The following is a 12,557-nucleotide window of genomic DNA, read 5'->3' on the forward strand; positions in this document are numbered from 1 at the left end:
GATGATCGAAATAAAAAAAAAAAATATGTGAAGATATATAGTGAAAGAGGTTTCTTGTCCAATTACATAGCATGATGATCAAAAGAATAAAAGATATAGTGAAATCCTTGTCATGGAGGGAATGAGGGAGAGAAATTAAGTAAAAGGGGCAAAAAATAAAATTTTTTTTTCATAGGATTAGTTATTATATTGGTGAATAGGATAAAATAAGGCTATTATGTCCTATCAACTTACAAAAAATGCAAATGTGATAGCTTATCTTATCCTATTTTTTATGTCTATTAAATGAGCTCTTAAATACTTTATCCAGATTGGTTTATGATTTGTAGCCCTTAATTAATAATTTTTTTCATTTTAAAAATATTTTAAAATTAAGTTTTAGGTAAATATTTTTTAAAAAAATAAATGTATTTTCTATTCATTATAATTTAGAAAATATAAAAAAATGTTAAATATTAAACATATAACTATATATATACACACACAACTTTTCCACATAAGTGTATAAATTTGGTGCACTTGTTCAACACATATATAAAGAATTTGTTTTTATAATTTATAAAAAAAAATCTTTTTTAATAAAAATTACTTAATAAAGCGTTTTATAAAAGTATTTATAGTTTATTAAAAAAATATATATAATATCATATATTTTATTTTAAGAAAGGATTTTACGAAATTTTATTTTTATTAGAAAATCTTATCTCTTCATTTATTTCAAATTGAAATTTTATCCCTACTCAAATATATATATATATATATATATACATATATATAATATTAGCAAAATATAACCTTCGCGAAACCCTAGAAAGGGCTTGTGAATTGGGCGGGAAGTCGATCTAGGGTATCGAAAGAGAGAGAGAGAGAGAGAGAGAGAGGAGATCTGGGAGTTCTAGTGTTGTTCTTGAGAAGCGTCTGAGAGGGAGGAGATGGGTGAGCGGAAGGTTGTCAACAAGTATTACCCGCCGGATTTTGATCCGGCGAAGATCCCGCGTCGGAGACAGCCGAAGAACAAACAGATCAAAGTGCGGATGATGCTTCCGATGAGTATTCGCTGCAGCACTTGCGGGACTTACATCTATAAGGGCACCAAATTCAATTCCAGAAAGGAGGATGTCATTGGCGAGGCTCTATCCCTAATCCAGGTAAGCCTTAATTTTTTTTTTTCCAAATAATTTTGCTAAGATTAATTCCCTTCAATTTTGTAGCTTTTGTCCAATTTTACGAAATTCTAGGATTCAATTGCACCTCATTTGCTAGAGAACTTTGGAATGAGAATTTTATTTTCTTGACTGAAATAGCCAATTTTTTTGTTTCCGCGTGAAGTATGATTTATTCCTTTTAATTTTGTTTTCAAGTATAATGTCGGTGTGTGACACTAATTTTTCTTATGATCTCTTCGTTTTATCAGTGTATTTGTCTCTTTATTGCTATCAGAGCTAATGAAGTAGTTTGTTTATTGATGACCTATATTTACATCACACGTTCTTTGCCAACACTTTAACTCTTTATCACTTGGGAACGAGATTAGAGTACACATGACATTTTTATTCTAGAAAAAAGGATCTGATCTAATTGCTTTAATTTTCTCTCAGACTGATCATGCCCTTAATTTATTTCTATGATAAGAGTTTCATTCTAAGATTTGGTTTTAAATTTTACTTATGATGCAAATTTGGAATGAGATATGTTTGGCATGAAACTTATTTTGTTCATGTTTTGGAATTCACAGACATACTTGGGAATCAAAATATTCCGCTTCTATTTGAAATGCACAAAATGCTCTGCGGAGATTACATGTATGACAGATCCTCGGAATTCAGATTATGTTGTTGAATCAGGAGCTACTCGTAATTTTGAGCCTTGGCGTGATGAGGATGAGGTGAGGAGTGTTTTCAAATACTCTGCTGAGATCACATGTTGATCAAGACTTGTCTGTTATTTACGCTTTTTGTCTGGAATTTGGATGTGTAATCCTATGTTATTTTGTTACAGGCAACAGAAACTGCAAAGAGGAAGAGAGAGGAAGAAGAGATGGGTGATGCGATGAAGTCATTGGAGAATAGAGCAATGGATTCTAAACAAGATATGGATATTCTTGCTGCACTAGAAGAAATGAAGTCCATGAAGGTAAAATCTAAATTCTGTTATCTGCTTGTTTATGGGTTGTTGTGCATCTTGCAAATGTAGCAGGCAATACATTCTGCTTTTCTTATTTCGTGACCAAATTATATAGTTTCCATTTGAATTTAGCATGTGAAAAAAGTTTTTTATTCTTCACTGCCCTTTTCTCCATGATACTGACTTGTATTTTTTTTTTTTCTCTTAATATTTTCCAGTCTAGGCATGCAACTGTGAGCATTGATCTTATGCTTCAAGCTTTGCAAAAGTCAGTTAATGAGAAGGTATGGTTTTTTTTCTTCTTATTTTAGACTATATATATTGACACAAAAGATAAGTGCAAATTGAATAATCAAGTATGTTAATATGATTGTTCTGGAGTTGTCCTTGTAGTTCAATTATGTTCTCAAGTCATTAATTCAATATGGATGGCATAATTGACTCAGCAAGTGGATTTCCATTTCCATAGTCTGTTTTAGCTTTGGTTGGTATAATATATAAAATGATGGAACCTTGTGCTTCTTGCTTCCTACTAAATGTTTATATCTTCTGATAAACTCGTTAGATTATAATTTCTCTTTTTTTATTATGTAGGATACATTTATATGTACAGTTCCCTTTTGATAATTCTTATGCTGAGTTGAGGAGGGCTGATTGGAGTACTTCTTAGAAGTTAGAACAAACATCTTGGACTATAAGTATGAAGAATAACAGATTTTGAAGTTTATTCTGTTACTTTTCTTTGAATATGAATTGTTTAAAGGAGAGTATAGCTATAAGCCTATAAGTGATGTGTGAAAACAACGTGAAGGTTTTAAATTTCCTTCACTTTAAGATAGGCGGAGCATAATTTCTTGTTTGTTGGTCATATGTTCAGAGAATTTAGTGTGTCATTTCCTACAAAAATTTTCTTTTAAGGCATTGTGATACATCAAGAACAAAAGTCTTTAGATTGTAGAAATTAAATAGTGCCAAAAATGTTAAAAACAATAGTTAAAACAAAAACAAACATGGATCAGGCTGCTTCTTTTTTTGGTGTGGTGGAATTCCATAATCAAGATTTGAGTGCATGCATATCTTCTCGTGAATGTAAGATGCTGCTTAAACTATTACTGTATTCCGGCTTTAGAAAAAAGTTCATATAGATTTAACTTTACATCAGATTCTAGTTAAAACAGTCCTTGTTCTTGTCCATATAAATTTATAGAAACAAAAGATTCAAATTGAACTATCTTGCTTTGCCGCACAAGAAAAACCCATCTGGTCTTCTCAATTTTTTAATAGGATTTGTTTTGATCAGCATTACATATTTATCATCGAATTCATGATGCTATGCTATTAGCATATCAACATGATGATTGTCCATTTGATTCATTATGTTTGGTGAAATGTAGAGGATGCATAGTTTGGATTTTTAGTTTGTCTAACAACCTAGCACCTTCTATGAAGAATAAGTAGATAAGAGATCACATATATGGGTTTTCCACATATTTGATTTCACTTCTTCCAAGCTTTCCAGTGAAAGTCAAGCAAGTTAAGGAACTCCATCATTTATGGAAGCAGATGTTAATCTACTTGATTTGAAATATTTTCTGAAATGCTAATGCTAAAAGTAAGCCACCTGTATGTATACTGCCCCATTTAGGGTCACATCGCAAAGTGTGGATGTCTTAAGACTGAAGCCTTAAACCTAAAGGGAAGTTAATAATAACATGGAAAGGTGGAGAGGTACCATAAACTATCAAATTTCCAAACATAAGAACATAAGTTGACTGTTTATTGCCACAAGTTTGTGGATCAACTGTGAACTATTAATTGATGTGTTTATTTCATATTTATATGTAAACACCTCCAAAGTACCAAGCCTAATTAATGCTTTTGTTCCCTGGCAGGAGGAAGAAGATCAAGCTCTTATTAGATCAATTTTCCAGGTAAGTAACTTTTTATTTATGTTGTGCCTTTTCTAAGATGTGAGTGCTTGTTATTTAATGAAATTCTAATGTTAAGTGAGAAAGCTTATGAGGACAACATGTGTTGCAGGAGAGTTCACGAAGTTATCTTCGACGAATTGATGATGATGCAGAAGTTTTACATCAGCCATCAAGTATAGCAGGTGATGCGTCAAATTCTGACACCAAGGTATGTTATTATGATATTTTTAATATTTAATAATGTGAAGCATACTTTTTTTTCAATATTGAGAAGCATGCAAAACTTTATCTTTCTTGGCAAATTTAGCTTTCTAAAAATATTTTAAACTGTGGTTTGGTCTTAATTGTTTTTATTGTATGCCCAATTAAATTGGCGTAATATTTTGTTTTCTTTGAATTGAAATTTCTATCAATCTCATCACTTGTGAGCCGCTAATTTTTTAATTATTTTTGTTTCAGAATAAACATGCTTCAGAAATTCTTGCTCGCGTGGGCAATCCTACGGATACCTTGTCAAAAACTAGTATTTTCAATGCATCCAAAAGCGGAGGTAGGCTCTATTCGACTTGTCATCTTTTGATTTCTGCCTCATCTAAGTTGTTACTTTAAGAAAGTTATCATGAATCAGTAGTAATATCTTTTCTCAATTTGATAACAAATTTAAATTCCAATCGGCTTCATTTGCTCTTAAGCCATGATTCATCCCAACTTCTAAAGAAAATGAGGGAAATGAAAATATCTGAGAATCAATTTTTTCCCACGTTATTTTAAATCGTTTGGGTTTTATCATCCAACTTCTTTGACTTTTCCACTCTCACCGTCTGTCTCATCTTTTCATCTTCTGGTTTTGTTTATGTTTGTTAAACCCCTACAGACTTTTTTTTTTTCTCTTTTCTTTTTGTCTGATTTCTCTTTCATCTCTTGCTTAACTTTATATTTATTTAACAACCAACCTCCCAAGCATAACACTAGAATCTTCCAAAGATAGTGAAATATATCTGTCAATGTTTGTGATGTATTTTAGCGGCCTTGTATTCTAATCTTGTCAAATGTAGTCATACCGTTTGATGTGTAACTGTTTTCACTGCTTTTCAACTAACTGGATCTTTCTCTTAATTCTTTGATAGACACGGTTGGCGCCTCATTGCCTCTAAAGCCAAAATTCATGCTGAAGCCAAAGACAGTATCAAGTGATGTAAGGAAGAAGCCCCGCACTGACCCTCCTGAAAACAACAAACTGAAAGATGCGAACAAAAATGATGAGAAAGAAGATGACACTCCGACCGGGCTTCTTTCACTCTTTCAGAACTATGACAGCGACGAAAGTTGAGTAATGTCATATGCAATAATTTAGGAGCTGTTATATCTTCTATTCACTATGCAGTGATGAAGAGTCTCCATTTCCATGAATATATGTTACAATTAATTATTTCATATAATGCTTGTAATGTCTGTAATGGTTCAGAACTTTTGGTTCATGCTGGTTCTTTGTGTGTGCCACAGTGTTTTTTTTTTAACATGGGAAACTGATTCTGTCTTTTGCTGATTTGGTTTGTGTTAATCAATATGTTTTGCAGTATATAAAACATCTTGCTGCTCTATTTATTATTACATGTTTTGTGTTATCAAACAAGTTTTAGATATAGAACTTTCTCTAATTTAATTATTTACTTTTTTTAATTTTAGTTAAATTTTCCCTTTCAATTTTTGCAGATATGTTACATTTTCATATGATTTGCTTCCTGAATTCTCAATTCACAATTTGTTTTTTAATTTAATAATTGGCATCTGGCATTACACTAGGTAGATCTCATTGTTGTTACTTCCATCTAAATTCATTACCAAATCCATCTTTCTCTGTTTCTTCCTGACTTCCCAGATGAGCTGCTTGCTTGGTCTTAGTAGCCCAGTATCAATTTCTTCTTAGCCTAGTTTTTGCTCGCATGCCACATGCCCTTTGAACACCAGCAGGAGAGTTACAAATACATGCCGATAAGCACACTCCAATGCTGAAGAGAGCTCGTATTTCTGTCGTAGGATGATGTATAAGGTTTTTGACGATGTGTAGGGTTGATGATAGATTGGACCTTATTGTTGTAATAATGCTATCATTGTAATAACATTTTGTATGCTTTACAAATATTGTAATCTATATTTTGATGAAATTAAATCTCTTTCTAATATTAAATTAATCTATTTGTAATTTATTTTATTTTTTCAAATAGAATTGTGTCAATATCCATGACAAAAAATCATGTCATTATCATCACTAAATTCAAAACCGTGCCAAAAAAAGGTGACGAAAAAGTATTAACAATCATGTTACTTTGACAAAATATGTGCCAAAAACTATTTTTATGGCAAAATAACCGTGCCAAAAACCATGACAAAATCAACAGTGCCAAAAACCGTGACAAATCAACCGTACCAAAAACCGTGGCAAAATCAACAGTGCCAAAAACCGAGCCAAAATCAACCGTGACAATGTTAACCGTGCCAAAAATCGTGACAAAAAAACCGTGCCAAAAACTGTGACAAAAAAACCGTGTCTAAAATCGTGAGAAATAAAACTGTGCCTAAAACCGTGACAAAATAACCGTGACAAAAACCGTGCCTACAACCGTGACAAAATTGTCACAGTTTTACTATTCTGTGAAAAATTATATTTGTCACGCATGCTATAGGCACGGTTACTATTCCGTGCCAAAATTCGTGCCAAAATCAATTTGTCACGGTTTTTTGGCTTAATTCCGTGCCAAATTCCTGTTTTTCTTGTAGTGTACAATTTTGATGAATATTTGTAATACCTGACATGATTAATTTTTGATTCTGCATTTCTGGAAATGTTTCTTATGATTCCAGTTATTTTTAGTGGGTTACTTACTGCAACTTACCTGGCTAGTGAGAGCTTGTGTTCCCTTTTAATTGAGTTGTCTTTATGTTTAGGTTGGTATGTGAATTCTGTTTTAGGGAAAACTTCTTTGTATTTGAACCTTTTATGTTCATTTCGTATTTGAAGTTAAAATTTTGAGGTTATATTTTTGTTGTGAGAACAGTTCTGAGGCCTTGCATGCTTACTGGGTTCCAGCCCATGGGTATGCGGCCGTTTGTCGACGCACCGGGTCTGATGAGCAGGGTTCGGGGCGTGACAGAACATGACAAAACTAGTAGCTAGCTTCTAAATATAAGCTCTCTTCTTCAACATAATATAGAGGGCAGCTAGATTATATGATTGTAGAGCAATTTGCGTTGAGGATGATAGGCTTGTTTGATCATTCTGTAGTTTTTTTTTTTTGGAAAAAAGCTTGGGCTGGTGGCCATTTTTATATTTAATTGATATGAGTTTGATTCCCCAATTTTTAGATGTATGCGGGAACGAAATTAAGCTGATCTTGGATTATGGTTGTGACATCCATTGGAACAAGAAGAAGCTTAGAGATCAATCTGTGCCACACAAACACATGTCAAAACTGTTGTGTTGGGGTCCAAAAAAAATAAAAAATAAAAACAAAAAAAACATAAATTAAAGCATTTGATTAAAAATATTTATCCACTAAAGATTGTGGGAGATACAACTATATATATGCTTTATCTCTGAAATGTAAATGAGTGCCTTTAATCTAAAAACTAATCTAAAGCTATTCTAAGTTGAAATCTATGAATATTGGTCGTTTTGCTTGGTGGTTAATATTTTTTAAAGGGAATGGTGTAATACTTCCATCACTTATGTTGTATATACCTGAATCTCTAAATATATTCATGTGGTCTATATCAATCCAGCGAGATCATCTTCAGTGAAATAAATACTATTACATTTTGTCTTCTCCACCATTGCAGTTGTTGTAATCATCATTGCATGATTAGATCCGAAAAATAAAATATGATCATCTATGCTCTTTAATTTAACAAATTCCTTTCTTTCTCGATCAAACTTAAACAGCTTGAAACAAGTTGTATGCATAAAATACTTGGTATTTACGCCATTTGGACCCTGATCCTGATCATCCCCTCCATATTTATTAATAATCTTTCTAAAAACAAGGATCAAATCTCCCGTAAAATTTACCAAATACTTTTTCCATAAAAATAACCCCACACTATCTTCATAACTAAATCCTATCAACTTGTTATTCACACCAAGTTCAACTAAACACACTTGCTTATCTGATCCAACAACATAAAATCCTTCGTTGTACCATATGACATCTTCAATAAAAATATCATTCTTATCATAGTCCAAGTCAGATCAACCGGTCTCCAAAATGCTAAGTCTTGCCTACAAAAATAAACAACAATTACAATATAGTCAAAACTCTCACTAGGATTAGCGGATAACACTGCTTTATAAATGAGTTGATCCCTTCGAGGATGAATATTAGATATATCAAATTGTTGTAGTGGAGGTAACCCAACTTGAGCTCTGGAAAAAGGATTCAACAAATATACATTGAAATCTAAATCTATTGTAATTAGCCAACCATGCGAAGAACCAGCACAATGCCTCCCATATAACTTTGGTATTTCCATATGATAAACCTTTTCTTCTGATAGATTAAAGAATTTTGGAGAGTCACAGTGAAAATAAATCAACCATGGCAATAGTTTTTGAGAAGAGGAATATCTCTCTTTTGTAACATTACACCAATGTGAGCAAACTGCACCAAATCGAATATAGTCTAGAAACGAAAGATACTTTATTATCTCTTATAACATATCTCTTGTAACATATCTCTTGGAAGACTCGCGTAATCTGCCATACCTGCGTGTTTAATAAAGTAGAAGAATGTATATGATGTTTTCTTTAATTAATAAATAAAGATACAACTTTAATTTGAAAATTTTATTCCTAACTATATTAGGATTAAACAGATCTTATCTTAAATTCATACAATTAGCTTATCGTAATCTTTATTCAATTTATGTGTTATTTTCTATGTTTAATTTAAATAATTTAAAAAGTAATCTGAAACAGCTGGAGATAAATAGTGCATATATTCAATTATAATATATAAATATCATAATATTATGATATCTTTATTGCAATAAAAGAAAAAAAAAAGCATTAAATAAAATAAAAGAGTATAATATAGTAAATATTATACATATATTTATCATATCTTTTATCCCAATGGAAGAAGAAAACATTAAATAAAATTTTTTTAAAAAAAAAGATAAGAAGGAGGTACCCTTGAAAGAAGAAGGTGACGAGAGAGTTAGACAAGGGTGGAGGAAAGAGTGTTCTTCAATTGATTAAATTCTATTGGTAATCAAATAGTTATTAAATTTTTTAAAATAATCTTTTTTTTTATTTTTTTCATCCTAATCGAATTCTAATTAATCAAAACCTACTGTAATTAATCTAATCAAACCCTAATCATCATCCAACTTCAAGTCACTGGAGTAACTTGATTTTAGGAAATTTCTATGAACAATAGATTATTTAGTTTACTTTTGAAATTATTTTATAAAGATTTTTATATATTTATCTGCATAAACTTAAATTCTACTAGTAATCAAACAGTTATTAAATTGTTTAAAATCATCTTTTTTTTTTAATTTTGTCATCCTAATTGAATTTTAATTAGTCAAAACATATTGTAATTAATCTAATCAAACCCTAATCATCATCAAACTTAACTTGGTTTCAAGAAAGTTATATGAACAATTGATTATTTAGTTTGACTTTGAAATTATTTTATAAAGCTTATTTATTTATTTCTATAACCTTTTTTTGTGTGTATTTGTAACTAACGTTCTTGAAACGATAATCCTATTATCCATATTTAGAAATTTTAGTTTAGTTTGATTTTATTTTCAGAAATTTAGGATTTTTTTTCCTAGAAGATTAAACAATAACATTGAAATAGGCTATATCATATGCATGTTGATGTATATTATAACAATCGGAGCTCTTTGGACAAGGCAAAATATAACGTTTTTTCAAAATAGGAAAAAAAAGTAGCAATAGCAAAAGAAAACATTTTAATAATAAACTGTATGTGTCCTAGAAATTTATAATGTATGTCTCCTAAAAATCTAAAAAGAGATTAATTTTTTTAAAACTAGAAAAAAATAAAATAAAATAAAATAAAAACAAGAATGCCATACGGTTAAATCAATCATATAAAAAAATCTTATGTCACGCTCTGAACCCAGCTCGTCTAACCCAATCCACCGACAAATGGCTGCATATCCCTGGGTGAACATAATAAGCATGCAAGGCCTTATAAGTATTCTCACAATAGAAATATAACCTCACTACATTTACCTCAAAAATATAACCTCACAGTGAAATAATATGATCCAATTGAAATGTTACCAATAAAAATTAGACTTAAATTTTAATATCATCCATCTAATTATATATTTTTAAATTTATTAAAAATTGAGTTCATACATATAATCTTTACTCTATGAAAAACATGCTATAAAGAAATATTAATTTATAATAGCACAAGTTAAAACACATAGAATTACAATTAGACGCTACTATAAGTTTATATCAAACTACTCTCACAGAATTCATTGCTCGAATTTGCTTCCCGATCGACGTGGACAACCACGTGTCTCACCCACTTATTCTCTCTCTTTTACCCACTTATTTTATTCTCTCTCTTTTACCCATTTATTTTATTCTCTCACCCACTGATTCTCTCTACTTAAAAAAATTAAAAGCATTGTCAGGACACTAACGGGCTGAAATTTCTCTCTCCTAACAACCCACTAATTCTCTCTCTTCAAATTATAATTTTACTCTCTCACAGGGCTGAAACTCAACTCTCCATTGCTCCTCTCCATCACTATCTAAAAGCAACTCTCTATCACTTGTTGAAGAAAAAAGAGGCTCACCGGAGAAACAAACGGCAGTCGAGTAGAGCTTCACCATCGTCACCGACCACCTCTCACCTCTCACTCACAGGTTGAAAAGCAAATTTCCTGACCACTATTTAAAGAAGACAAAGAAAAAGACATCAAAGAAAAACCCTAATCTCGGAGGCTCGCCGAAGAAGAAGAACAATATTAGAGAGTATCTAAAGTAGCCACCATCGTCACCGACCACCTCCAACACAAGAGTTCAGCTAGCCACCATTGGCGATCCACCGGGCAGTGAAGGATGGCCTGAGAAAGACATGATAAGGTTTGGATTAATGTTGTTGATTTCTTATTTGTTTGGGGATTTATTTGAATTATTGAAGTTGTTTTTATTTTATTGTTATCTAAAATTGAATTTTAGGTAGATTGAGAGAGTAATTAGCTGGGTTTTTTTTGTTCTTTATTTAATTAGTTATGTGTAATTTTAGATGTAGTTTATTGTATGAATTTTGACTGTCATGATAAGATTGTGTTAGATTAAGTTGGTTATTTTTTTATCCTAATGAGGGTTAATAAATTCAAGTGAAATAGGATTATACATCTACTATGAAGTGTATCTTTAATTTAATACCTTCATTTCTTTTCTTCGAACTAATCTGATATTACTTATATGTGTACAGAATTATAGTTGTGTTGGTTGCATTGGGTGCAGTGAATTCAGCTAGTAGCAAAGTTGAAAGTTTTTGAAGTACTACTATCTTATCAATTTAATTCAGATCAAAAGCAATATGGCAGAATTAGAAATGGAGTTTGCTAAACAGAACCTAAAAGAGGCAGAAGTCAATTATTCTAGTTTTGAAACCTCAAATAAAGAGAAGGAAAAAATGGTAGCTATGGAAGATTCACTTTGTGAAAAAATTATTCCAAAGGCAGGCATGGTTTTTGATTCTGAAGAAGAAGTTTATGATCATTATGTTAAGTATGCACGGCAAGAGGGGTTTGGTATTACAAAAAGAACAACAAAATCAGGAGAAGATGGAAAATTCAAATATTACACACTTGCATGTATACGTGGTGGTAAAAAGAATATCCATCGCCAAAAAAATTCTTTCAATCCTAGACTATCCACCAAAACAAACTGTCAAGCTAGGATTAATGTTATTGTTGGCAATGATAGGCGTTATACTATTTCTCGCACTCATTTTGAGCATAATCATGCACTAAGCCCACAAAAATCTCGGTTTCAAAAATGCAACAAAAAATTGGATGCATATGTGAAGAGAAGGCTTGAATTAAATGACCAAGCAGGTATTGGTTTGAGTAAGAATTTTTCATTCTTTAGCGAGTTGAAAGTGGTGGATATGAAAATCTAACATATCTGAGAAAAAGATTGTCGAAACTATATTGCAAAAGCAAGACAGATTCGAGGCTTGGTGTTGGGGATCTTTGAGCGCTCGCCAATTATTTTTCTCGCATGCAAAGGAGAAATTCAAATTTTTTTTATTTGATTGATATGGATGAGGAAGGCAGCCTAAGAAATGTGTTTTGGGCAGATGCAAGATCTATAGCAGCCTACTGAAGCTTTTTGGTGATGTTATATCATTTGATACAACATACCTAACAAATAAGTATGATATGCCCTTTGCTCCATTTGTTGGAGTAAATCACCATGGGCAAACTATACTATTT

General features: G+C 31.5%; 1 protein-coding gene across 1 annotated transcript; it reads left to right on the forward strand.

The window, feature by feature from the left end:
• Positions 1-808: 808 nt before the first annotated feature.
• LOC120280892 (splicing factor YJU2-like) lies at positions 809-5,566 on the forward strand. Its single transcript, XM_039287863.1, has 8 exons — positions 809-1,148; positions 1,736-1,885; positions 1,999-2,133; positions 2,343-2,408; positions 4,017-4,055; positions 4,165-4,263; positions 4,515-4,605; positions 5,183-5,566. The coding sequence occupies exons 1-8, from the start codon at positions 933-935 to the stop codon at positions 5,383-5,385; spliced, it is 999 nt and encodes a 332-aa protein (XP_039143797.1). The 5' UTR covers positions 809-932; the 3' UTR covers positions 5,386-5,566.
• The last annotated feature ends 6,991 nt before the right edge of the window (positions 5,567-12,557 follow it).

This window comes from Dioscorea cayenensis, chromosome 17, assembly GCF_009730915.1.
Source record: "Dioscorea cayenensis subsp. rotundata cultivar TDr96_F1 chromosome 17, TDr96_F1_v2_PseudoChromosome.rev07_lg8_w22 25.fasta, whole genome shotgun sequence".
NCBI classification, from domain to species: domain Eukaryota; kingdom Viridiplantae; phylum Streptophyta; class Magnoliopsida; order Dioscoreales; family Dioscoreaceae; genus Dioscorea; species Dioscorea cayenensis.